The sequence below is a fragment of the Fusarium solani genome, assembly GCF_023522795.1.
Source record: "Fusarium solani strain SB1 chromosome Unknown bctg00000006, whole genome shotgun sequence".
Lineage (NCBI taxonomy): Eukaryota > Fungi > Ascomycota > Sordariomycetes > Hypocreales > Nectriaceae > Fusarium > Fusarium solani.
This window is the reverse complement of record NW_027072151.1, coordinates 1,940,349-1,964,815: the sequence shown is the minus strand read 5'-3', so window position 1 is coordinate 1,964,815 and position 24,467 is coordinate 1,940,349. Positions and strand designations below refer to the sequence as shown.

General features: G+C 54.7%; 6 protein-coding genes across 6 annotated transcripts; 2 read left to right on the top strand and 4 right to left on the bottom strand.

Moving 5' to 3' along the window:
• Positions 1-574: 574 nt before the first annotated feature.
• MRS44_010334 (uncharacterized protein) lies at positions 575-3,938 on the bottom strand (the record flags this gene model as incomplete). The annotated part of the gene is made up of 10 exons (XM_065620078.1): positions 575-988; positions 1,044-1,460; positions 1,529-1,757; positions 2,346-2,571; positions 2,909-2,975; positions 3,035-3,427; positions 3,478-3,494; positions 3,550-3,582; positions 3,686-3,716; positions 3,861-3,938. The coding sequence occupies 10 exons, from the start codon at positions 3,936-3,938 to the stop codon at positions 575-577; spliced, it is 1,905 nt and encodes a 634-aa protein (XP_065476267.1).
• Positions 3,939-4,910: 972 nt separating this feature from the next.
• MRS44_010333 (uncharacterized protein) lies at positions 4,911-5,675 on the bottom strand (the record flags this gene model as incomplete). The annotated part of the gene is made up of 1 exon (XM_065620077.1): positions 4,911-5,675. One exon carries the CDS (start codon positions 5,673-5,675, stop codon positions 4,911-4,913), a length of 765 nt encoding a protein of 254 aa, XP_065476266.1.
• A 4,409-nt stretch (positions 5,676-10,084) lies between these two features.
• On the top strand, positions 10,085-10,890 carry MRS44_010332 (uncharacterized protein; the record flags this gene model as incomplete). The annotated part of the gene is made up of 2 exons (XM_065620076.1): positions 10,085-10,132; positions 10,264-10,890. The coding sequence occupies 2 exons, from the start codon at positions 10,085-10,087 to the stop codon at positions 10,888-10,890; spliced, it is 675 nt and encodes a 224-aa protein (XP_065476265.1).
• Positions 10,891-11,769: 879 nt separating this feature from the next.
• MRS44_010331 (uncharacterized protein) lies at positions 11,770-14,181 on the bottom strand (the record flags this gene model as incomplete). Its single annotated transcript, XM_065620075.1, has 1 exon — positions 11,770-14,181. The coding sequence occupies one exon, from the start codon at positions 14,179-14,181 to the stop codon at positions 11,770-11,772; it is 2,412 nt and encodes an 803-aa protein (XP_065476264.1).
• Positions 14,182-15,824: 1,643 nt separating this feature from the next.
• On the top strand, positions 15,825-17,481 carry MRS44_010330 (uncharacterized protein; the record flags this gene model as incomplete). Its single annotated transcript, XM_046269880.2, has 2 exons — positions 15,825-17,285; positions 17,368-17,481. 2 exons carry the CDS (start codon positions 15,825-15,827, stop codon positions 17,479-17,481), a joined length of 1,575 nt encoding a protein of 524 aa, XP_046131228.2.
• Positions 17,482-18,203: 722 nt separating this feature from the next.
• Positions 18,204-20,566, bottom strand: MRS44_010329 (uncharacterized protein; the record flags this gene model as incomplete). Its single annotated transcript, XM_065620074.1, has 2 exons — positions 18,204-18,729; positions 18,783-20,566. 2 exons carry the CDS (start codon positions 20,564-20,566, stop codon positions 18,204-18,206), a joined length of 2,310 nt encoding a protein of 769 aa, XP_065476263.1.
• Between the last annotated feature and the right edge of the window lie 3,901 nt (positions 20,567-24,467).

The window sequence follows — 24,467 nt, the reverse complement described above, 5'->3', positions numbered from 1 at the left end:
GGTGATAAATGGCGCTTTTGACCCCCGCAGCCCACTGAAGCACTGCACCGGGCCTCATGCAGCCCCAGCGCCTTAGAGCCTTATTGTCCCGCCATTAGCGTCCTGTCGGGTGGCATAAAGTCACGAGGTCGTGGGCGAATCATGGGCCTTTCCCCATCTCGAGTCTATTACCCTAGAGCACAGTATCTCCAAATCTGTGGCTACACACTCTCTAATACCTACTTCAACTATTACACTTCCAGTATTATCTAGACTTGTCCTTGTGTTTTTCCAACGGGGTATTATCCTTGCATGCCCTTGTCCTGCTCAGGTTGTCTCCTTCGTCTTCAATAAACTTGACGACCGGGGAAACAGTGCTTGCATGAAACTCCTCCTCCGCTTCATCGTCGACTTCTCCTTACCCGGCTCAGTTTCGTCCTGTATCACATTATTCGATCTAACTTCCTCGATCGATCTACTCCGTGATATTGCCTGGGACGTAGAGGCGCCTGCTATCATTGCTGCTCTACCCTTCATGTCTCGATAAGCCTACATCCGACACATTAGATTATTGACAATTGGCCAGTTCCACATCTCAAGAGATACTCACCTTACTTGACCTGCGTTTCGGGGCTTTTATAGAATCTCGATGCTCGACCGGGGCCTGAGCCTGCTCTATCGCCTCTGCAATCTCGCTCGCCACGGTCTTGCCCTTCCAACCGGAGCACTCCTCTGCAACGGGGACGAATCTCAAGAACCCCCTCATGGCTGAGACCCCTAGAGCTTGTTCCATGTGTCTCTGGAGCATAGCATTGTTGCGCTTGTTTGTCGCCGCCTGCGCGTAGCAAGCCAGTGCCTCAACCGTCATGATGTATGCAGGATCGCAACTCCCTCCGAAAAGGATGCACGCTCCATGCTGAAGTGTCACCACGATGGAAGACACTGGTCGATGATATCTCAGCGCGAGATGCTCGGAGAGTTCAGAGACAAAGGTGTACTCGTCATTAACCTGCAAAAACTCCTGTCAGAGATGATCTCGAGGACAGAGAGACGGAACCCCTTACGATGACGTTGGTCTTCACCTCTGCCAGGACAATCGACTCGTTTCGTACTTGATCTTCTGGGCTGAGAGCGGCAAAGGCTTCTTCGAAGTAGTCGCTCCGTGGCCTCGGGAACTCGGGCAAGGAATACTTTCTTGTCACCTTTGTGATTTCACCAGGGGGCGGACTCTGGACATCTCTCGTCGGTCGTCGATCACCTTCTATGACAGGATCCAGGCTTGGCTTGCTCAACCTCGGCTTGATTCTTCTCTCGCCCCCCGAGAGTCTCGGGCTCGACAGCCTTCTGGGGAGGTCTTTGGCTTGCCGTGTCTTTGCATCCACGGGCTGTATCGAGTCCCCTCTAGCGTGATGAGGGATGTTCATCACCGGCGCAAGGTGCATCGGGGGCATCATGGTATCTCCTAGGATGAAGTCGGCTCTCTAGTAGCGCTCAGGAGGAAAGGAAGGTTGCTCGAGCTGGCACCTGGCCATTGGATGGCAATACGTACAGCTTTTGTGCTGCCATATAATGTCATCATGGCAGGGTTGGACGGTCCGCTGCATATCACAAGAGACTGATAAGTCTGAGATTGTTGGCGGCCAGTGCGAGCAGATATATCGTCTGTGGAAGCAATCTGTCTCGGCCACTGCAACTTGGCGTTGGAGCAATCAGAGGGAGCAAGCATCCCAGATGCCGTCTCTGGTCTCTTCTGGAGGCGCCAAGAGGGTGATGCCAGACTATGGGCCGTCGTTTTTTTCGTGTTGCCATTCTCACGTTACAGCTTCTGCAGGTTTCCTATGTTTTCTCCTCCCCATCTCAACATGAAACCAACATGTTACGCAATCATTGTATGTTTTGCAGCAACAAGCGACCTCTTTTTTTTTTTTTTCTTTGCCTCGTCTACGTTTGTCTGCCCTCGATGGACGTAGCGTCTCATTGTAGTATCAATCGCCGGCGCCCTCAGCAGAGAGATTGGATGCTACATACCTACGGATAGATGTACAGGCATCTTCCAGGCGGCCATGCATTGCGGCCTGACCCACTGGGATCTGAGGGATGCCTCGTGGCAGCCGGTGCTTGATCTTGGGGCCGAGGTGCTCTTTTCTTTTTCCTGGCGGTGGTTAATCTCCCCCGTACGGGTATGGAATCAGGCTCGGCAATGGCATCAAGATTCGGGGCCGACTACCCTACACCGGCCGCCGATACCTTCAGTTCAGCTTCGATTCACTATCTCTGCTTGATCGGAAGCGGACGTCATCTCCGTCATCCGAATGCGAGGCACTCGTTAGGGGCATCCAGATTGTCGGAATGCATGCCTCCCTCACAGCGTGGCTTCGCGGGCGTGAGCTTGGGTCTTGGGTCTTGGGTCTTGGGTCTTGGGTCTTGTGGGCGCGCTAGGCGTGACCGAATCAAGTTTCAGGCGTGTATTTGTTTTGTTTGCTCCATCCCATTGCTTGCTTGTCTCGGACCCAGCTTGCAGGTCAGCGCGCAGGACTTGGGATTTGTTGACTACTGATTCTGGAATATGACCTGTCAAGAAGGGCAATAGGCCTAGACCTTGTCAGTTCAAGAGTCGAGACCCGGTCAAGTTCTATGCCAGCCGTATTCCACCCCCCTCCCCCCTTTAGAGTCTAAATGCTTAGCTTTCACCTGGGCGGGCTTGGAGACAGCCCTTTATCAACGGGGCCTATCTATATTGCAGGCCGTTGAGGCTGGAGCCGCGATATAGGTTATGTCTGTAGATGTAGTCCCTGACATTGCTGTTGGGGATCCTGTGTACAACGTCAGAGCAAGATGGAGCTGTCGAGATGTTGAACCAACATGTCATCCAGACTCGGGCTACTTCGATCCCCATTTGGCTGTTTATCGAGCTTTTTGACCTCTGTACAGGCCGGTCTCGCGTCTTGCTTCAATAGCAAGCGGGTCTTGGTACTGCTAATGTCTTCGGTGACATGCTGCATCTTTCTAAGTCCAGCCACCGAACCCGTGGCACACGTAGTTGCAAAAGACATACCTTGCGAAGGATGTGTATATTATGTCTCCACTGCTTGAGGCTTGCCAATGCCGATTCGGTCTCAGTTCCCCGGCGCTCCAAGGCGAAAAGGCCGTATCTGCCGAGAATATGGTCAAGATCGCGCTTCTCCCAAACACCAGGCGTGGACATGGTCTGAACTAGATCGAGACCAGCCAAGAGGACGATTTTGGCACGTCTCTTAGTTCCATCGTCACAGTCGATGCCTCCCATAATCTCGTTGATCTCGTGGTCAACATGATCTAGCACTTGGGCAGTTGGAATAGTAGTTGGACTCTCAGCCTCCCAGGGATCGACTGTTAGCCAATTGTACTCATCCTCTGCCGCGAGCTTGCACATCTCGACACGATGATAAGCGGGAGCCAACCCCTGTTTCTATGGGAAAGGTAAGCGCGGCAGTCGAAAGTTATCAATTTGAGACGCACCTTGTAACCGTCAGATACTAGAGAAGGCGTTAGTTGACAAATGGGTCTACACGTGGGGATAATGCAACCTACCAGGACTGAGAACCCCTCCTACGACTCCGAATCCTGCGAGGCGTTAGTAGTGAGAAACCAGTCGCGACACGAAGAATGGGCTTCCCCGCTGATATAGCATAGTCTCGAGCTACTACGGCAACGCATTAGCAACTACCGGGAGTGGCATCTTGTTCGGTCATAGCGCACTATCAAACATCTCTAGATGTGCTGTAATAGATGTTAGCCTTGTCTCTATTTAACTGGCTAGGTTGTCGACCGGATAGGACGGAATAGATGGACATAAAGGGTCATGCCTTTGGTGATCGGGGAAACTGAAGTTGTTAGCCTACGGGGAAGAATAAGAAGAACAAGTTGACCGACATGAACCGCATGCCAGCAGCACCAGCGGTACCCGATCCTTTGGACATTTTGTGATCCCTAGTGAATGGCGTCAGCTTTTAAATGTCTGTAGAACCTCAGATACCATCATTCATACGGTCAGAAGGGAACTTGTAACCAGAAGGCATATGAGCCTCGAGGCAATGATGACCATATGCCATGTTGATTGTTGTGGGTGATGTGGCGATGGTAGGTGATGAGTCCAGCCGTCAAGCCCAGAAAGATGAGCTGTCGTTTTATCGCAATGAGCCACAGTCTGAGTTTGCTGGGGAATGTGTCAGCTTGGGTTGCGAATCAAGATAAGCATGCAAAACTCTGTGAAGAGAGGTCCCCGGATCCGGACAATTAAAAAGTTGTCGCCAGAGAAACGAGTACTTGGACGTCTATAATAGAATAGATGGATATCTACAGACCGGATTAGAGAATCTAGTAGCTTAGAGATCAACGCAAGGATCTAAAGCTTAATGGGCACCAAAGGTTGAGGCCTGTGTCCGTACAGCCATAGCCTCTGTCGGAGCAAACCTAAGGTACTATGGGCTCAGCTAAATGCGTCCATGGTTTGGGGCTTTTACCCACGTGCTCTCACTGTGAATGTGAATATTTCCGGCGTCAACAAGCTCCCTGCAACCTTTTCCAGCCAATCATGGCACGCACGAGACGGTTTCCGTGTTTTCATGCCTCGCAAGCGGAGCAAATGGATCTCGCAAGTATGTCCGTTAAGAGCAACATACAAGATCCACCTTGCCCTGGTCAACATCACATCTCGCTCATCCTGAATGCAGTTCAAGTTCGGGTCGTGCAGGTCTCGTCGATTATTAAGGAACGCCAATAAAGCAGCATAAGATAGCCCAAGAGTCGAGACCAACCCCCGGCCTCCACATCTCCCCTCACACCCCTCCCCCTTCTCCAAAGAAGTCCCTCTTTTCATTCTGCACACGCCACCGGCAGCCAAGTTGATGGATGACCTCGACCCGGGCCTTTGGAACCCGTACCCGAGAGTTCTAAGACAACGCCGGGCTTCCCGCCTTGCGTCCGGGCCCACGTGCGGTCAGGTCGAGCTGTCTCCGTAGCATGAACTGATACGCCGCCAACCCCAGGATTATGACCTCGACGGGAACCAGCATCACCGAGAGGGCCACGCCAGCCCGGCTCTGCTTGCAGAGCGTGTCAAAGTGTGGCTGCGTCGCCATTGCGACGTTCTCCCACCGGCACGACCAGCTTTGCAAGGTGTCAGCCTCAGTGGACGCGTTTACCGCATAAAAGAAGGACATGGAAATGATTGCAGCGATCAGAGCCACGATTGGTGGCCCGAATGCAAGAGTCATTTCGACCCCAGTCTTGTTGCGCATCTTTTTCATCACCACCGTTAGTCCCGAGACGAAAAAGCAAGCAGATGGGGATCGGTGCCTTACAGTTGGGACTTTGCTGGCGACTAGTGAGATGGCATTAGCCACCATCACCAGGGCGCTACAGACCACCAGGGCCACCGTAGGGCGCAGATCAAAGTTGGCCGGCCACAGGGGGAGCAGGAAATCGCCGGGGACATGCGTGGCGTTGTAGACGGCAATGGAATCTGCCGAGACACCCAGGATGGTGATGCCGGCGGCGAGCCCAAGAACTGTCAGGCCCAGCCTCGCGCTGTCGGTCAGGCGGAACATGCGAGACTTGGACTCGAACTGGGCATCGTCCATGTCGGCATCGAAATTGGAGGCGGCCGAGATCTCCGTCTTGGAGCCCGTCGAGATGTGGCTAAGGGTAGGATCCATTGTCACTAGATCGACTAGAGGGACTGTTTGAGGAAAGGTGCTGGAAACAAGACGACGAGGAAAAAGAAAACCCGAGACCCGCCCGAGAGAAGAGACAAGAAGGAGACGAAAGGAAAAAGAAAAGGAAACTAAGGCGTAAACACAGGGAGACTGCTGAGTTGTTGACAGAGGAGGAGTCAGTTCGTGGGGATCACGGATACAGATATATACACATCTGGGGAACCATCAATTACCGCTCTCTCACAAGAGCCGGCGCTCTCTAAGCGATGAACACCAGCACTATGACGTCCTCAACACCAATGGGATCGAGCAGAGCATGGTGATAGCAGTGAAGCGCCCATGCGAGCAATGCAGGCTAGGCGCGCTGACCGGCAGTATGTATGTCCTAAATTGACTGCAACCTCCCGTTCCGTTTCTGTGAGAGATTAGCATCGAACCGTGTTGCGGGATTGGCTGGGCGATCAGCGTTCACATTCGGAGCGATTGTGAGGGTGTTGGCCGTGGGCGCTTAGAGCAGACATTGTCCAATCAGAGGCAGCCAAGATGGTTGGCACCGGCAACTGTTTCAGTCCTTGTCAACCGTTGGCGCGAGCGGCTATGTGCGTCCGTTGTGAAGAGGAACAGGGAGATGGCCAACTAGCGGCCATTGGAGTTAATCCGTCCATTGAAGGCGTCGATGGCCGTCCACAGCGTCGTAGTTGCATTGCATAGGTGGTTTCTCGTGTGAGTGGAGCGTCACGAAATGGCTCCTCTGCAAGTTGAAGTTGAAAGCGGACCCTTGAATCAATAGTCACATGGCTGGGCACATGACCCAGTATGAAAAAGACAAGCCACAGGTGGCAGCCACAGCTTGGCAGCTTGCTTGCCAATGCACGTGAGCCACTGAAAAAAAGTTTGGGTGACACAACCGATGCGGAAGGTGCCAGCCCATCAAGCCCCATGGCCCTTCTTTCAATTCAAGGGAAGCCACAATGTGGACCCCGAAAATCTTCGGCCAGGGCATGTGTTCCCAGCGACGAGCATCGCAATGAATCAAATCAATTCTCGATGCAACGTCCTTTCTTTCAGCTCTGCGGATACAGTCCTCTTTACGGGACAGGGGGCCTGCCACTCAAGAGTCGTTCTGCAGCAAGTATCCGAGATGAGGCCTGTCGGCTTGCTTTTGCCAGCTAGTAACGATGCTGCCTCTGCTGCGTGTCAATCCTCATGATGCCTTGTCTTTGGGAGCCTTGCTTGTCGCATGAACCCTACCGGGCACATTGATGCGGCCGTCTAACAATACCTATTTCTATACAGACTACCGACACAGTCATGCGGCGCAGCAGCAAGGATCGAGGAGTCGAGCCGGCAGAAAAAGCACAGATGAATACCAGCAGCTGTTTCACGATGGCTGCGCTCAAAACATGATCAATGGGCACCACCGATGTTGATGTTGGCACAAGTTTGACGTTTGGCATGTGCCAAGATGGTCAAGCTTGGCCTGAGCTTTGGAGCTTGTTGATGAGAAAAGAGGTCGCTCGCTGTGAGGCGCCACGGATGATCGACGGTGCTAGTGTCTTCGCCGGTTGTGGTTAGACGCCCAGACCAACCAGGACCAGGGCCAGGACAAGGACATGGACAATGAACTGGGAGCAGCATCCAGGAACCCAGCATCTGGGCGAGGGCTGCCGACGTTCACTGATCAGTAATCGGAATTCAGGGTATCCGTGACACAGCAGCAGGGGCAATGGCAGAGCTGAAGATTCGGAATCCTACAGCCGGCAATGGAACCGGCACTTTGATCCGTCTTTAGAGAAGCAAGCAAAGGGCAACCCGAGACCGACTGGATCCGATCATGATACCTCGAGTCTGATAATCATTGGCGGACTGAGAACCACCGAACACTGCATCAAGAGAGGCCCTCTGAGTCCCGACCTGTTACACATTAAAGACCCAAGAAGGCTCCATGCAGATCAGATGCAGCTTTCATCAACTCCATGCTCGAATCCTCCAGCGCCCCACCTCTCTCAACGCGGACTCTAGCCTTTAGCTCCAGGCCAAACCGAGAACAGGATGACTTGGGGGCGCCAAATTATGGGGATTTGGCGTCTCTGCCCGCAGCAACCGGAGACAACAAGCAGAGGAGAGGCAACGGCATAGGCGGCCTAATGCAATCTTGATGTCCTGCAGATGTCTGCAACCAGGACGTGAATGGATGTTAATTACGGATGCGTCCCGGGTTGATGGCGATTTTCGCCTCACCTCTTGATCTCTGGACGAATAGAGTTCTCCTAGCCCGCTGTTGTGATCCTTCAATGGCCCCGACCGCTGGTGATGCTCCGCGACTGGCATGGCCGGAGTTGAGTCCTTTGGGCCCTGATGCTCGAGAGTTGACAAATAGATGATGGATGACAGTTGACGATTGGGCCTGGAGCAGTGAACGGCATGTGGATAGGATACCCGTCAGTCAAACGTCCCGCACCGGCGAGGGCGAAGAGGGCGAGAACAAAGGAAGCAAGCCCATTTGCGGATCAATACACCCCTCGGTGTGCCAGGGCGCCAAAACAGCCAGATTGGGACAAGACAGATGTCGCATTGAGATCGGAATAGCATCCTCTGTGAGATCATGTGTGTATGGGGGTTGGGCAAAAGGCCATGACGACACACAATGGGCAATACGTAGCCCGAGGAGAAGCCCCAAAAACTTGGATCAACGGCGACAGCGCCATCCGCGCCATCCAGCTGGGTACGATGTGCCCAAGGTCGACAAGGGCTGCGAAGATTTTTTTCATTCCTTTTTTTTTTTTTCATGTTGACCAACAACATGTTGAATCGACGGTTCAAGGGCGAAGAGAACCGTTCATAAGTGGTATAGGGCAGGGATCCAGGACCCTTGTCCCTGGAGAAATGTGATTTCTTCGCGGGATATCTTGGAGGCCAAGACGAGCTGGGGCGAGCACACAAGACGATTGGTCAAGAAATCTTCACATTTCTGCATACTTCGGCCTGTTCTGTTGACATCCGTACGAGAAAGAAAAAAGCATCTTGATGAGAGGGATGAACGTTTTCGGAAACCTCGTCGTCGTCGTTTCTTTCCTTTGCACCCCAGGGTCCGTTTGAATCGAGGGTCTCCCGCACAGTCCACAGCAAGATCAGTTCTCCTCGAGGCCCGCCGCGGGCTCGGCTCGGGCGCGGATCAAGCGAGCGAGACACGGGGGATGACACAAAGCGGATAACTATGTAAGTGACAGGAGTTATCAAAGACTGTGGCTGCCCTGCCATGCATTCGGCATGGGATGGCATGGGGCACGACGGGGAGAGAACCCCTTGGTTCATGATCCATGATCCATGACCAATAGCCGGTGGCACCGGGGACTGTGGTCCATGGTCCTTGAGGAGTTCAGTTCAGATTCGAATCCCATCCCATGGGAAGAAGCCTTTTGCGCGTTGGGTTGTCAGCCACGGACGAACATGAGCAAGGGTCTCGTTGGGCTCTGGAACTAGTTCTAGGCTGAGAGCGGTTTAACAGTGCGATAACACGCCTGGACCCCCGGCTCTCCGGACCCAAGCAGTCGGTTCTCGTGTCTGGTGTGTGTGCCTGGCGTTGGGTGGGATTGCGGCTTTCCAGCTGACAGCTTCGGGCAAGGTTGATGGGAGCAAGGGTGTCGGGGCTGAGGGAGGACATGAAATCTCTGCTGCAGCAGCTGAACTGCACTGGACGGCACAGCACACACTTGATATTATGATTGATTCCTTCTGGCAGGCAGACGAAAGCTGCTGTCATCGAGTCTGGAACCCCTCGACACGACCAACTGGGTACTTCCCCCGGCAACTTACACATCCATGCCTGGGGCTGGGCTGGACTGGGCTGGACGGACTGGGGGCGCCGTCGGGCTTTGGCTTGGGGGCTTGGGGCTAAAGGGGGGGCTTTTTTGGGTCCGTCCTTGAGCCTTTGCCGACGGGTCAATTGTTATGGGCATGGGTAGGCATGGACATGGATGAGCAGGGACATGGGCAAGGTCATGGTCATGGTCATGGGCGTGGGCGTGAGTGTGAGCGATGCTCAAGCACTCCCTCGAGTCCCTCCATCGTCATTCACGCCCTCATCCGTCCATTGTTTGATTGATTATATTAGTACAGCATCCTCGGTCAGCCCTGCTCTGTCTGCCCCTCCTTGTCTCGATCTCTCCTCATCTTGTCCTACTTGTTCTTTGACGCCGAGTATAGCCAGTACCTTTGACATTGGTACTCCGTCATTGACGTTATTGTACATCACACGCGACTTTACATACAGCATCACGATACCACACTCTTCAGCATTTGCGCTCGACGACTTACATCTCGACCGACTACGGCTCGGGCTTCAATTGACGCAGGCATCGTCACTTCTTAATATTCGGTTGCGCAACCCCAACCAACACACATCAAACATGTCTTTCAATACAACGTTTCCTCCATCTCAACCGGCCGACGCCTTTGTAAGTCATCTCCATCCACCTCACCGGCGCAACAACACCAAATACTGACCTCAGCCTTTCTCACGCAGCATTATTTCTGCAGGCTTCCCACAGAACTCCGACTCAAGATTTGGAACTACAACATCCCCCAGACACGTCTCGTCCCTGTAAGATGCGGATCTTCATGGCCCGGCTGCTCAGATTCGCTCTCATGGACAGGGTGCACATCGCCCGCGCCCATCCCCGCCAACCTCCACGCTTGCGCCGAGTCTCGCGCCGAGGCCCTGAAGCACTACCAGCTTGAGTTTGGTTTTGCTCGCGGTCCCGGCCAGGTCTTTTTCAACCCTCAATACGATATTCTCTACTTTGGTCCCCGTGATGGCTACATGGCCGCCGACTCTCAGTTCCAGACTTGCATGTCAATGTGTGACCCAGCTGAGCTCGCCGCCGTCCGTCGCCTCGCCATCAACGACGCCCTCTTCTGGATTGACACTACCTACCGCTCCATGACTGCTGCCAGTCTCACCGTCGAGTTGCTCCGTCGCATCCAGGCCCGCATGCCCGGTCTCGAGGAGATAATATTCGTGCCCCGCGCCGAGGAGTCTCCCGACTCTGCCTCATATGTCGAGCCTACCATGGTTTACGTTCGCATGGCCCGCCAGATTCAGACTGCGCTCGCGACGCTCTGCGAACAAACTCCTGGTTGGAAGCCACCTTGCTGGAGGATTCTGCCGCTGAGCGCGTTCCCGCAACCTTACCAGATCATTGGCGCGGCCTGAACTGAGTGCAGTGCAAGATAAGTCACATACTCATACAGAGCGCTAGACACACACAAACCATGCGTTCTACACGTCACATATTCGAGAGACGTCGCTCTTGGCCAAGGGATGGTCAAGAGCCTGCCGTTGCTATTATGCATTGTACGGCCAACGCACCCTTGGATACTGAGTGACGGCTCCATGCACTTATATCCTCTCACACACGGCTTCCCGCCCAGGAAGAGGCGGATCATCAGTCGTTCTCGCATGCCATATGCGCATCCATGGAATCTACTTGCCATGTCCAACCACGGCCTCGCTCTTAATAACAAAATATTAGCATTTCTCTGCCTCTGGGTACATACGAGGCCATCCTAGACGGGAGCAACAGACCCGCACGCAACCGCGATCTTGACGCGAAAAAACGAATGCGCATTTTTCGCCCTGGCCAGGGCTGCATCATGAGGGAAGCTTATGGCAGAGGGCTTGTAACATAGAGGTTGGCCGTGTAAGAGGCCCGAGGCGTTTCCGGAGTTCTTGAGATTTGGCTTGTGTTGGGTTTGGAAGCATGACAACTGGCGAGACTGCCTTCTGACTACATGTCACTGTGCTATGTAAAGATACTTGTACAAAGGCTATGCTACAGAGCTATGAGGCTACCTGACGCCGATCCGATAATGCATGTAACGGATATACCGTTTTTGTTTCCACATTCTGTCATTCATTCATTCATTCTTCATGCCTGCCTCTTCCTTCCCCTCACCTAGTGACATCCACACCCATACAACGCCTCGCATACTCAAAGACCGGCAAGGGGGGGCCAGTAAATCTCATCCCATCTCATCTCATCTCACCTACACCGTATCTCTATGCGGAGCACATGCATCGCACCGTGCTGTGTTACTCCGACTCAGCCGGAACCTGCTGCTTAACCACCTCGTTGGCCCCATCGCCGCCTAACCCCAACCCGATGCCCTTTCGGCGACCTCTGACCAGCGCCTCGAGGGCCCGCCCCACGGCCGGCAAGTCGCCGAGCATGGTGATGTGGCCACGTTCTGTGCATACCCGACCCCCGCGAACGACCGAATAGCCGTCCGGAAGCATGGCCTCCTTGGCCAGAACGACGCCGTCACCCGGCCGGAATAGAAGATCGTCATAGGCGTCCAAGCAGGGGATGGCATCGCGGCTGGTGACTTGAGCGGCGTACACAGTGGGTATGCTCTTGCCATATAGCACGGCGTGTGGAGGATATGCGTTGACTTCCTGGTGCGATGGCGAATGCGCAAGCTCGGTACGGAACTTGCGGATCATCTTAAGGGTTCGGGTTAGGTACTCGAGGTAGCGCTGGCGCTCGGGGTCTGAGGGTAGCGGTTCATCTACGTGTGCGCCGCTTCCGTCGAGTTGGGGTGCGATAGGGTTGCGGTCTCGGGCAATTGTCGAAGGAGGAGGAGGCTGCTTCTCACTCTTGCTATCGGAGCGGGTGCGTAGCGAATTCGGGAAGAAGGACGACAACGGCGACGAGTGTGAGCGGTTGTAGGGAGGAAGAGCCGGTTGCATACACGGGCTAAGATGCCACTTGATCCATTCCTGCGGGTCGTAAAAGTCGATTGGGTACTCTTCACCAGTCGCCTTGTTCACAAAACAGAACCCGTCCTCTGGTAGGAAGACAAACGAAGTTCTCATGCTGAAGTTGACGCTGGCGGTGAGGAGCTTTTCGTTCAGGAGCACCACATCACCGTGACGCAGGGGGTTCAAGATGTTGATACAACGTTGTGGCGTCCCGCAGTATAAAACCCCTGAGAAGAGATCCGGACGCTGGTTAACGGCGTGCCGTGTTATGAGACCACCCAAGCTGTGGGAAATAACGAGGGCCCCTCGGGACTCGATTGGAGTTCCTGGTCGATTTGAGGGCAACTTTTGAAGGTATTCTTGCAGCTTCCGAGACAACAACGGCGGGCTTAGTCTCCAGTCGTAACCGTAGTCCCATATGCGTAGCTTCCCCGTTCTGGCGTTATCGCAAGAGCGCAGTTTCTTGATAAACTTGCGAGAAATGTCGACGGGCCCAATGTGTTTCAACATTCCATCAGGTTTAATGGTTTCCTCCATTCTCTCCTCGTCTTCATCTTCCAAGCCTACTTCCAAGTTGACCTTTCGCATATTCAGGCCGAGCTTCACAGGTGCCCAGACCTGTTGGTGAGGCGCCTCGGCTGACCGTAGAATAGACCCTCGATAACCACCCATGATGACAACATCGCCAGTGAGGCCTTCCAAGACCCGATCAAGAATGGCCGATCCATCTTTGGAGGAGGTGCTGGGTTCTTTGGAAAGGCGGCCATGCGTTCCATGAGCGTCGGAAGAGTCGACTGCACTGAGAGACAGTGTCGATCTTCTTGCTTGGTTATAAAGCTTGGGAAGACTGGGCATCTTGAAATTGGGCACATCAGGAAGGCTGTCCTTTAACGCCATGAATCGAATATTGACCATTTCGCGGACATCCTGGAAGCTTTCATCGTTGCCTAGGGAGGAAGTTCGGGATAGGCTGTGGTAAAGGAGACTGTCATCAGAAGTTACTCGGCGTAGAGCCTTAGGGCGTGATGGAGACACCGCGGGCGGAGCCAACCCCCGGCCCTGAGGCGGAGAAGGCCTTGGTCTCGTTTGCGAGATAGGGGATGAGTTGGGAGGAACTCGAGGTGATTGGAGGCGGCGTGGGATACTTGAATTGCCTGTGTTGACCTTGTCGCTGGAGTTGGAGAAGAAGGAAGTGGGCATAGAAGGTAACAAATGAGTTGGCGGAATTAGGGAGGGCAGGGCCTTCTGGAGCCTCCTCAATGCCTCTTGTCCTGCCGACCTCGATCGGTTTCGGGCTGGGCTTAGAGCACTTCCCAACACGCTTCCGGACGCTCTGTTTGAAGAACTCTTGACCGGGGATGGTCTTGGCCGGGATTGCCACGGCGAAGGTAGAGGATAGCTTGACGGCTGGCCAGTCGGCAGTTGCTTTGAGGAACTGGGCGGAGGGATAGAATGTAGTATTTGAGGTGCTGTCTCAGGCGAAGATGAGAGCTCAGGACTCGTGTCACCGTTTCCATCGGCAGGGCCATCAAACAGATGTCCTCCACTCTTGTCCAATGCCAGGGCTTTTTCGACTGTCGGTGTATTTTGTGAAGTCAAATGCCTGGCAACTGCGCTCAAGGCTGGTTGTAGGATAGCCTCAGCTTCATCCTGGTTACGGATAATCGAGTCATCATCTTGAATGTCCAGAGCGTCCAAAGCCTGGGTGTTAGGGACAGGCTCGGTCGGGGAACACGTAGCCATGGTTCATTGAGTCCGAATTGGCGCAGGTTCTCAAGTCTCGGCCAAGGTACAGTTAATGTCGGGTCACAATTGAACGGCAGGCTGCAGAAAGGGCCGAAGATAGTCCAAGGGCAATCCGTTGAGCGAGGATGCCACAAGTTGTACTTGGATGAGAAGAACAAAAGAAGAGGAAGAAGGGACTAGCAGAGGTAAAGAAGAATCGCCAGACATGGCCCTCTCTTCCTCGGCCGAAAACACGGTGGATCTCGTCAAGTCTGCCCGATTTAAGACGCAAAGCTTGTGAATGGTAAGGGTTTGGGCGGCTGTGTAGGCCTGTCCGGAACGTCCGGGCGTGGATGGATCCGGGGCCAATGGTTGGTGTTTGGTGTGTCTCTGTCGTTATCGTGAGGGTGTGTCGTGGGGGAAAGGATTCTGGGCTGAAGAGGAGAAAGGAGCAGTTGGGAGATTTGGACAGTGTCCTTTTCAGAAACCAAGAGACTGCGAGCTGGCAATTATCTTCAAGCATCAGCCTTGATCATCGCTGAATTGATGAGGTCATGATGTAAGCGACGGGGCCAGCGGAACGGGGAGTTCGGCACCAATTGGGGTCCGAGAGGCGTCTGGGGAATCGGCGCTTGGCATCCGGAGGCGCTGGATGGCCCCGTTAACAGGCAGCGCGCGACGATCCATCTCCTGTAGTACAGTGTAAAAGCAGAGTTGCTGCCGTTGAAGCTGGCGATGCCAAGGTTTCAAGGATAAGCAAGCGTGACCGTGGTGTGCGATGGGGATTTCCCCGTACCCAAGGGTTGCGCCTTCCCTGTCAGCGGCTTGTCGGAGCCGTTGCGCTGGGAAGTCTTGGAACCTACCTAAGCAATTGGGCAAGTACGAAGGCATGTCAGCTCCCATTCAGGAAGGAGCTATGCGACCAAGGGGTTCAGGCCTGGGCAGGAGACAGACATGTGATTATGGGGCCTCAAATTCGTGGACCCTTACGAGGTCCCCATCTCCATCTTTCATGACCAAGAGAATGGTCAATAACGGGCCTGACCTCGTACAATGGTTGCGAATCCATCACGAGAATACGATGAGCGAGTGCTACAGTACAGTCCAGCACAGCACAGTACAGTACCTGTGACAACACCCCAGAAACAAGCCGCCCCTTGCAGGTTGGAGAATTAGCAACTGCATCAACTCCTAACGCCTAGCGAATGACGGTCTCTCCACTGCCAATCACTCCGCCCTGCTCACTTCAGCTCTCCCTCCTCTGACCAACCATTGACGTCGAGTAACATTCAGCCTCATAGGTCATGGCCCTGTCTGCCTGCCCGAAAAAGAAGTCACCAGCCACCCCTCGCCGTTGATCGGTGGTTGATCGGTGAAGTGATCCCCGACGTCATCCAAATCAAACCTCCCGCCGACTCCTCCCCCACGGCATCGTCTCCATCGGCCCCGGTTACCGGCCCCGACACGGCCCGGATCCTTACAGCGACTGACCGCCCGTCGTCACATCATGACCCCTTTCTCACCGATTTCGCTGTCAATGGGTCCGTAGCTAGTCGTTCGGTTGGGCATCATTTCCCTCGTCAACGCGTACCTACCTGTTCGTAAAACATAAAAGCGCCAACAGCGATCAGACAGGTCGTTGAAGCACCCGTGTATCCATCATGTCGACACTCCAACCTCGACCTCCCTACTCGGACGAGGAGCTCAACACCCTCTATCCTCCCGAGCTGCGCCTTCAGCTCGTCCAGATTCTGCTTCGCCACGGTGAGCGCACGCCGATCAACGCCCGCTTTCACTCTACCGGCCTTCCTCCCTTCTGGCCCTATTGCTCTGCCGCTCGCCGTCTGACGAGCGCTATTCTTGTCCCCTCCGCCGCCACTTCCGGTGCTGAGCCTGCCGACAACCCGGGCCTCACTGCTCTCGAGTGGAAGCGCCGCCTCGAGACCTTTGGACCCGATGATATCCCTGCGATAGCATCCGGCCGCAACGGCGAGCTCGATGCTATCTGCGACATGGGCATGCTGACCGATCGCGGACGCGAGACTACCTATGCCCTAGGCCAGCGCCTCCGCCATCTCTATGTCGACCGGCTCCATTTCCTCCCTGATACCCTCGCTGCCGATGCCGATACTTCCTCTATTTACCTCCGGACAACTCCCGTGCCTCGTGCTCTTGAATCCCTCCAGCAAGCCTTCTATGGCCTCTACCCACCCTCTGCCCGCGCGGCCGGCCTACACCCCCCCACCATCCTTACCCGATCACCCGCCGACGAGACTCTCTTCCCTAACGATGGCAATTGTCGGCGTTTCGCCGCTCTGGCCCGCGCCTTTGCCAAGCGGGCAGCGGAGCGCTGGAACGACTCGGAAGAGATGGCGTACTTGACCAAGCGCATCGGCCGCTGGATGCCCGAAGACCGCGTCGCCGTGGACTCTCGTCCGCGCCTCAGCGGCATCATGGACACCATGAATGCTACCAAAGCTCATGGCCCAGCTACACGTCTGCCTGACGAATTCTACGACCCAGAAGTCAAGCGCATCATTGAAAAGATCGGCGTGGAGGAGTGGTATGCCGGCTATAAGGAGAGCCAGGAGTATCGTACCTTGGGCATCGGAGGTCTTCTTGGTGATGTTGTCGCTCGAATGGTCGGAAGTACGGAGCACTCTGCCGCTGATGGTCAGTATGAGGTGGCTACGAGTAAAGCGGCTGCTTCTACCACACTCCCGCCTATTCGTTTCGGCCTCAGTGGCTGTCATGATACCACCCTCGCCGCTACACTCTCTAGCTTGGGAGCCTTCAATGAGGACGCCTGGCCCCCATTTACTAGCCACATTGCCATTGAGTTGTTCCGCCATGTCGATCAAGGCGCAACTCCACCGCCTGTAGCCCCGAAGCCAAGCGGCGGGCTTCTATCCCTCTTTGGCTGGGGCAGTAAACAAACCTCAACTGCTGGCACTCCGCCACCAGGTATCGGGCGCAAGAAGACCCCTGACTTGAGTGAAGATGAAAAGAAACGACTGGAAGGCTACTACGTCCGTCTCCGCTACAATGATCGCCCAGTCACTATCCCTGGCTGCAAACCCGCCGGCAAGCATTTCGATGGGGACGAGTCCTTCTGCACTTTGGTGAGTTGTCTCAAGCCTTATCTGGCTCAGGACTGAGCATAACCATTCTGTACATGTTGCTTACATTACAACTCTTGCACAGGAAGCCTTCAAGGCTATTGTTGACAAGTTCACCCCTATCGACTGGAAGAACCAGTGTCGCTCCAATCTTAAGGAGCCCACGTTCCCACCGAAGCCAGAGCCTGCGGGATATTAAACATAAAGCTTTACAGTACAAAGAAAGAGAAAACCAATTATTGATCTAGATCATTCTGTCGGTTCAACCTTGGAGTTAACGGGTTGGTAAACTAGGTAGACAAAAACGTGGGGTTTATCCGTGGGTTGGTTGGGTGTCAAGTTGCAGAGCAAACTGGGATAAGCTCTTCGAGCCTCTTTTGATAACAGCCGGTCTCTGATACGCACACAAAGGCTTAAGCCAGCTCGACACGGAGCATCAAGTCAACTTACATCAGTTACATCATAGGCACGAGGATAAGAGACGATGATATAAATGACCATATCCTGATCTGCGTTCAAGACTGTAGTAGTGCCTAACCTGACCAAATACTCCATAATAGACATAAACGCAGGTGATATATCCTCTCATCCATCCCAAGCTGAATCTCATCCAGCACCTTCCATCCACGTCTCATCTCAACCATCCATGTGCACCCCCTCTTCTACAAGGGGAGTATTAGCCACAATTGTCTTCTCTTCTGAACGCTCTCTTCTCGTGGTGAGCGCAACACCAGGAAACAATGACGAATCCGTCCAAAGGGGTAAATTATCAAGAAAAAGGGAAATCAAAGAATGAAGGTGTGTAAAGCCCAAGCAAAAAGGACAGGACGCACCAAGTGTGCGTCAATTACAACGTTTAAGCAAGTTTTCGTTCATTCTCGCCTGCGCAGAGATTGAATGTGTAAAGTTGCACAAGCGTCATTAGTTGGCAACCTCTTCCTCAACCCACCCATTCAGACCTCCTTGGATGGCAAGGCCAAATCCAGAACCCATGCCGCCAAAGCTGGCCTGGTAGTGGTGACCACGTCGCTCATTCTCAGCGCCAGGCATGCCGTTGGGACTGATGCCGCCATTCTCAAACCCAGGAGCAAGCACAGGAAGGCTGACTGCCCTGTTGTGTTGGCCGCGAGGGCCAGGAGCCAGCATACCACCAATGGTTGTAGCACCAGAGGTAGCACCGTTGGCAGGGTAGCCGTTGGAGATGCTCGCCGACTGGCCGTGGCCCGAGATGGGGACCTGCTGGGGAACGTCGAGGCCTAGCTCGCCAGGCGATGGCTGTGCTGTGCCAAACAAGGCGCTCTGCTGAGCAGCAATCTGTTGTTGTTGGTGTTGTTGCTGCTGCTGAGCTTGTTGAGACACCTGGTTGAGATACATGGTCAGGGGGTTGTTGTTGGCATTGAAGAGAGTGGCCGACTGCTGAGGAGTGTTGCCATTTGTGGGAGAGCCGCTGTTTTGAGATCCGTTAGGAGGGGGGAGGAGACGCCATCTCCACGAGGGGACTGAGACTGCTGCATCTGGCGGGGCGGGTTGCCACAACGGTCCTTTCCAAAGTTGACCTTGAACTTCTTGTACTCCTCCCTTCCTCGGATGGCCTCGATAGCCTTGATGGCGTTGGCAATGTTGGTGAAGTTGACAAATGCGCAGCTCTTCTCACGCAGAGTGTTGACAAGCTCGATCTCGCCATACTCGGAAAAGTCCTGTCGCAGGCGCTCCTCAGTCCAGGTCTCGTCAAGGTTGCCAATGTACACGTTTCGCGAAGCACCACCGCTGACGGCAAGGGCAATGGCCGGAGGGAGAGCACCTGAGTGCTTGCCCCAGCCGATCTTGAGGCGTCGGTTGTGAATCATGAGGCCCTGAAGGTTGCTGAGGGCGTAGAAGGAGGCAGCAGCGGTGGGATCGATGAAGGTCACGAAGCAGATGTGCTTGTCGGGGATGTAGCGGATATGGTGGAGCAGACCACCCCTGACCACATTGCAAATCTCCTCAATGGTCGTCTCAGGGTGAATGTTGCCGAGGTAGATGGTTCGGTTGCCAAGGTTGTTGATGCCTCCAGCAGTGGTGGCGACGGCGGCGGCAGCAACAGACTGCTGAGCAAGGGCGTTCGAGATCAGGTCACGGTCAGCACCAGTAAGCATGTGAGCGTAGCCGGGAGCGATGCCTAGGTACTGAGCGGCGTTTTGCTGCTGTGTCTTGGAAACGTAGGCGCAGCGGTCCTTGCCGTAGTAGACGCGACGAGGAGCCTGCCACTTGGGCTCCTGAGGGAGCTGAGAGACGGCCTTGATGGCATTGGCGATCGAGAGGTAGTGGACAAAGGCGATGTTCTTCTCACGGACGACCTTGATGGTGTCAATGGCGCCAAACTTGCCCAGATCCTCACGGAGTTCCTCATCGGACACCTCCTCGGGCAGGTTACCCAGGTACACATTTCGAGAGGCACCAGACTGCTGGACAGCCAGAGCAACCGAGGTAGGCACCTGGGAAGGCTTGCCCCAACCAACCTTGATATCCTGACCCTTGATGCAGAGCTTTTTCAAGATGGCATCAGAGTGGAAGTGGGTGGCGGAGCTAGCGTCCAGGAAGGAGATGAAGGCGCAGTTCTTGTCGGGCAGCAGGCGGACCGACTCGATCTGGCCGCTGCGGACGTGGCCAAGAATCTCCTCAGCACTCGTGTCAGGGGGGATGTTGCCCAAGTAAACAGTTCGGCTGGTTCCAGTGACAACGCCAGATCCCATCGAGACGGGCGAAGTGGGAGGGAGAGGAGCCTGCATGCTGAAGCCGCCAGTGGGGGACTGGGGCGGGTAGAACTGAGGAGCGCCGTAGGTAGAAGGAGAAACAATACCCTGGTAAGACTGAGGCGAGATGGTCTGCTGAATGGGGCTGGAGACGCCATTCTGCTGCTGGTTGTTTCCCTGCTGGGGCTGGAAACCAGGAAGACTCTGGAATTGAGGGCTGGCGAAAGCAGCGGGAGTACCAGGCTGGAAGGGGCTACCGAGCAGCAGCTGCGAGGGCAGAAGAGGAGTGAACTGCATGTCAAATGCAGTTCCCGGGGTGGCCATGTCCGCTCCATTGTTGGAGGGCTGCTGGGTCATGGGCTGAGGCTGCGTGTTGATGGCGGGGATGTTGCCTCGGCGCGGGTGTCGTTCGGCAAAGCCCGAGATGTTGGAGTTGAAGGCGCCATGGGAGAAGCCAGTGTCGCTGTTGGAGGGCTTGGAGGCGTGGCCGAAGCGGTTGGCAGGCCCGCCGTTGGGGGCGCCCTGGCCAACGGGTCCGTTGAGATCTTGCATACCGAGCAGATGAGGGGGACGAGCGAGTCCCGCCCGACGTGCGACAGAACAGCCGTTTTGAAGATTGGAACGTGCCCGAGTGAGGCACGGAGCGAGCTGCGAAGTTGGGAGGATCGTCCGGCTGAACGGTTCAGACGGTCCGAGGCTCGGTGTCACTGGCTGCTTAGCAGTATCTGGTCTTCAGGGGGAAGTGATCTCGGCCAAGCTGCTTGGAACGGCTTATGGGTCTCGGGAGCAAAGGAGAAGCAAGCAATTGGGTTGTGCAGAATGAAGCTGATCAAGTCGAGAATTATCAAGCGCGTCGGCGTATCCAAAGGCGAACAGGACGAAGCAGCTTTCGAAGTCAAAGGGTCGTTCCAGGAAGCGACCGTCTAGTATATATCGGTATCGAATATGAAGAACTTCGGCCGGGTCGTGGGAGAACAGTGAGGCGAGGCTGAAGGATCAAAAATAGGTAATCGGTGGTAAGAGCGAGTGTATCGAAAAGTCGAACGAGAAACGCAAAGCACGAGAGTGCGTGGGCTAGGATGACATCCAGGGGAAAGTCGAGTAGTAGATCAAAGTATTAATAAAGCAATACGGCCAGAACGAGCGTCGACGAAGTCGAAAAGTAGGGTCTCAAGAGAAGGAAGAGAGACGACGCTGCATCTGATGAGGAACAGCGAGTACCCCAGATGATGAGTCTAGCGACGAGAGAAGAAAAAAGGGACAAGAGTCGGCGTCGGTGAGTGGACGACACGAATGTGGAGGGAACGAAGAGTCAAGAGAGAGAGAGAGAAGGGGACGGATTGGGATGTCGTCCACCTTGACTTCCAAGATCGGGGCACCAGGGGACCAGTGGACCAGGGGACGGACCACAGGGGGTGAGCCTCAGGCCGACAGGCGAGCAACGGTAGGAAATAATGCAAGGTAATAAGGCCCAAATGAAAAAGAGGCGCCAGGGAGGGAGAGGAAAAGGCCAGACGACCAGGTGGGTAGGGAATGAGGTGGAGGAGGGCGGTGGGTGGGTGGAGGTGGAAGAGAAGGGATATGAAATGAAGAGAGAAGAGAAGAAGAGAATTGAGGCAGAAAGGAAGAAAAGAGGAAGGGCGGTAAAGAGAGAGCTGGAACACTGAGAGAAAAAGAACGGAAGGAAGCTGCAGCTACGGATGGATCAAAGAAAAGGAGGAGACCAAGCAAGAGCAGCAGCAACGCAGCAGCAACGAATGCAACAATGATGCGGCTACCAACCAGCAAGCGGCGACATGAAGAAAGAATCGTGTCCTGGTCGCAGCCCAGCGTAGGCACTGACAGCAGCAATAGCAGGGCCCCCCAGGATCCAGGAGGCGCTTCAGGAGCGCAGCCAGAGACGGCCACGCCCACACACAAACGAACGGTCGAGGCTAAAGAAGCTATCGACTAGGACCCAGAAGGCTAGAGGCCAGAGGTCAGTGGCTGGAGCCACAGCCAAAGCCGGAGCCCAGGTGGCGACGACGAGCCGGGAGCGCCAGGGACTGGGCGGCAAGGATTGGTCGGCTCGTGCCAGCATCGCCCAGGGGTGAGAATGAATGGATGGGAGAGTGTGAGCGACAGTCAATGGACCCAGCTGGTCGACGGTGAATGGTGGCAGCGTGCCTCCGGTGGAGATGGCCACCACGAGCTCTGGGGGAGCATGAGCTAGGCCTTAGCCAGGGGGACGACGGCGACCCAGGGGCTACAGGAGACTCCAGCAGGGCTAAGGAGGGCCATTGCCCAAAGGGGGTGAGGGATGGAATTGGCTGCTCCGATAGTTTAATGAGAACGACAGGGATGGCCGCCGTTGTCTCTGGCCATGCCTGGGCGTGCCGTCTCACGACGGGGAGCCTTGAGCGCACAGCACACGACACTGCACGGAAAATCATGGCAATTGGGGAAGACGTCGACTGAGTACCGGATAGGACAGTACCGTGTTTCCGTCGTATCTGATGCTCTGGTCGTCTGGATCTGATGGATGAAAGAGCCCCTTGAGCCCATGTGGGTGTTTCGTTGCTCCCATGTCGGGGCGTTCGCTGGTGGTGCCACCCCTGCCAAACATTACATTCATTGTCCTGACCTGACAGAAACCCTCACCTCCCTGCCTGTCAGTCAATGTTGGCTTTACTAGACGTGCCGATAGAATACCACGCGACTAGGCGTAGCATCTCATGGGGTCATAGACAGAGAAAGGGATGAAGTGCGATCGATTGATTGCTCGATTCCCTAGTCGTCGTTCGGATATGTGTATGTGCGGACGGATATGAAATGTCCGACCATGGGAGCATACATAATTTAAGGTAATATCCAGATTGAAATTGGACCCGATGATGGTTGAACTTTCAAGTTGCGTGTCGTATCGTGTCGTGTCGGGTTGTGCCTGCATGTTACCACCAACTGCACCTCGACGGGCAGGTACTTTGCACAAGGCCTAGCAGAAGGAAGGAGCACTGGAGGCACCAAACTCACCGACAAGCTCGTTCGAGCCTGGACCATCCGACGCCTCTAACCTCGATCCAAAACCTTGCACTAGCATCAGCATCTGGTTGATTCATCTTATTGTCATGATATTCATCATGCCCCTTGCTTCTTCTTGGAAGTTTCCTTCCACGGCGCGGCGCCTCCCCTGCCTAGCCGGCTGGCCTGCATTTTCTGGACCCCTAAATTATGGCGGGGGGCCTGTGTCTGTCTGTGTCTGGCGGCGGTCCTCCCGGTTTCTTCGCGCTAAACTTGCTCAAAGAGTCAATACACCCGCGTCCTTTGAAACGCTCACTCGGCCCCTCTCCTATTGAGCAAGTATTCACTTTCTCATTCACTCACCAACACTGGACCAAGGCGACTCCGTGTCCAACGGCGCCGTTATGTCTTCTGCAGCCGCAGCAAGAGGCCAAGATGATTCACCGTTGTTGTGTCACCCACCCAGCAAAAACTGGCGCACAAGACGCCCCTCCACGGCGGCTACTTGACCTGCAACTGACAAGGGACATCCCTTTGTTCGACGTCAACATCTGCTCTGGCTGACGGCAAAAGCCTCTTGTCTGTCCTTCCCCGTATGTACTTGCAGCCCTAGTCACCATGAAACACGCCCAAGGGGCCAGTCTTGGGGCATCCCCAAACACCATCGCCTTCAGACAGATGGGATCCGATACTATTTTCGGAAGCGTCTCAGGCGTCTCGTAAACGCGCCACCCGCCTCATGCACCTTCAACTGAACCTTCTTGGTTCGCACCAAGAGGACTCTATCCAGACTTGAACCTACCAACATCCGCATGCCAGAAACGTTCATGTCCCACAGTCCAACGCTTGGAAGTTGCCGACTTGATACCCGCAGCCACACGGGTTCCATCTCTGATCCCACATCCCGCGATACGCCTTGACCAGTTTGTCGGCAGGCTCTAGTGTACCGTACCAAGACCGTCGGCTATTAATCCCTGTCACAGACGGAGCAGTCCCTTTTTGTCGTTGTCCATTGTCCAATCACCACAGGGAGCTGCTTTCTGTAGCGCGAGTGCGTCTCGAGGGCCTATCAGTTTCTCCGACTTACTACTTGGTCTAGCAACAGAGTATAGGAGAAGATCACACAGCAGCTCACAAAAGTCGTCTGCGGATGCCGTCGTCTCATGATGCCCTCATATTTCACTCGCACCAGAGCATAGTCTTCCCCATGACACCTCTTCAAGGCAGCCCACAGGCCACCTTCTGGTCCAGGAACTGCCAATGACTTGATTTCTCCCGATTGTTCATCTCAAACCGCTTCATCCTCCAACCACGGGCCAGTTCCCTTACCCCCGCTAAAACACACATATCCCTTCAATCAGATGTTGCAGCCCGTAGCTAAGTGGCGTGCGAACCGGGCCTCCTCCACTTCCAGGCCTTTTCTTTGACGACAGACCCAGTTCATCTGGTGCAG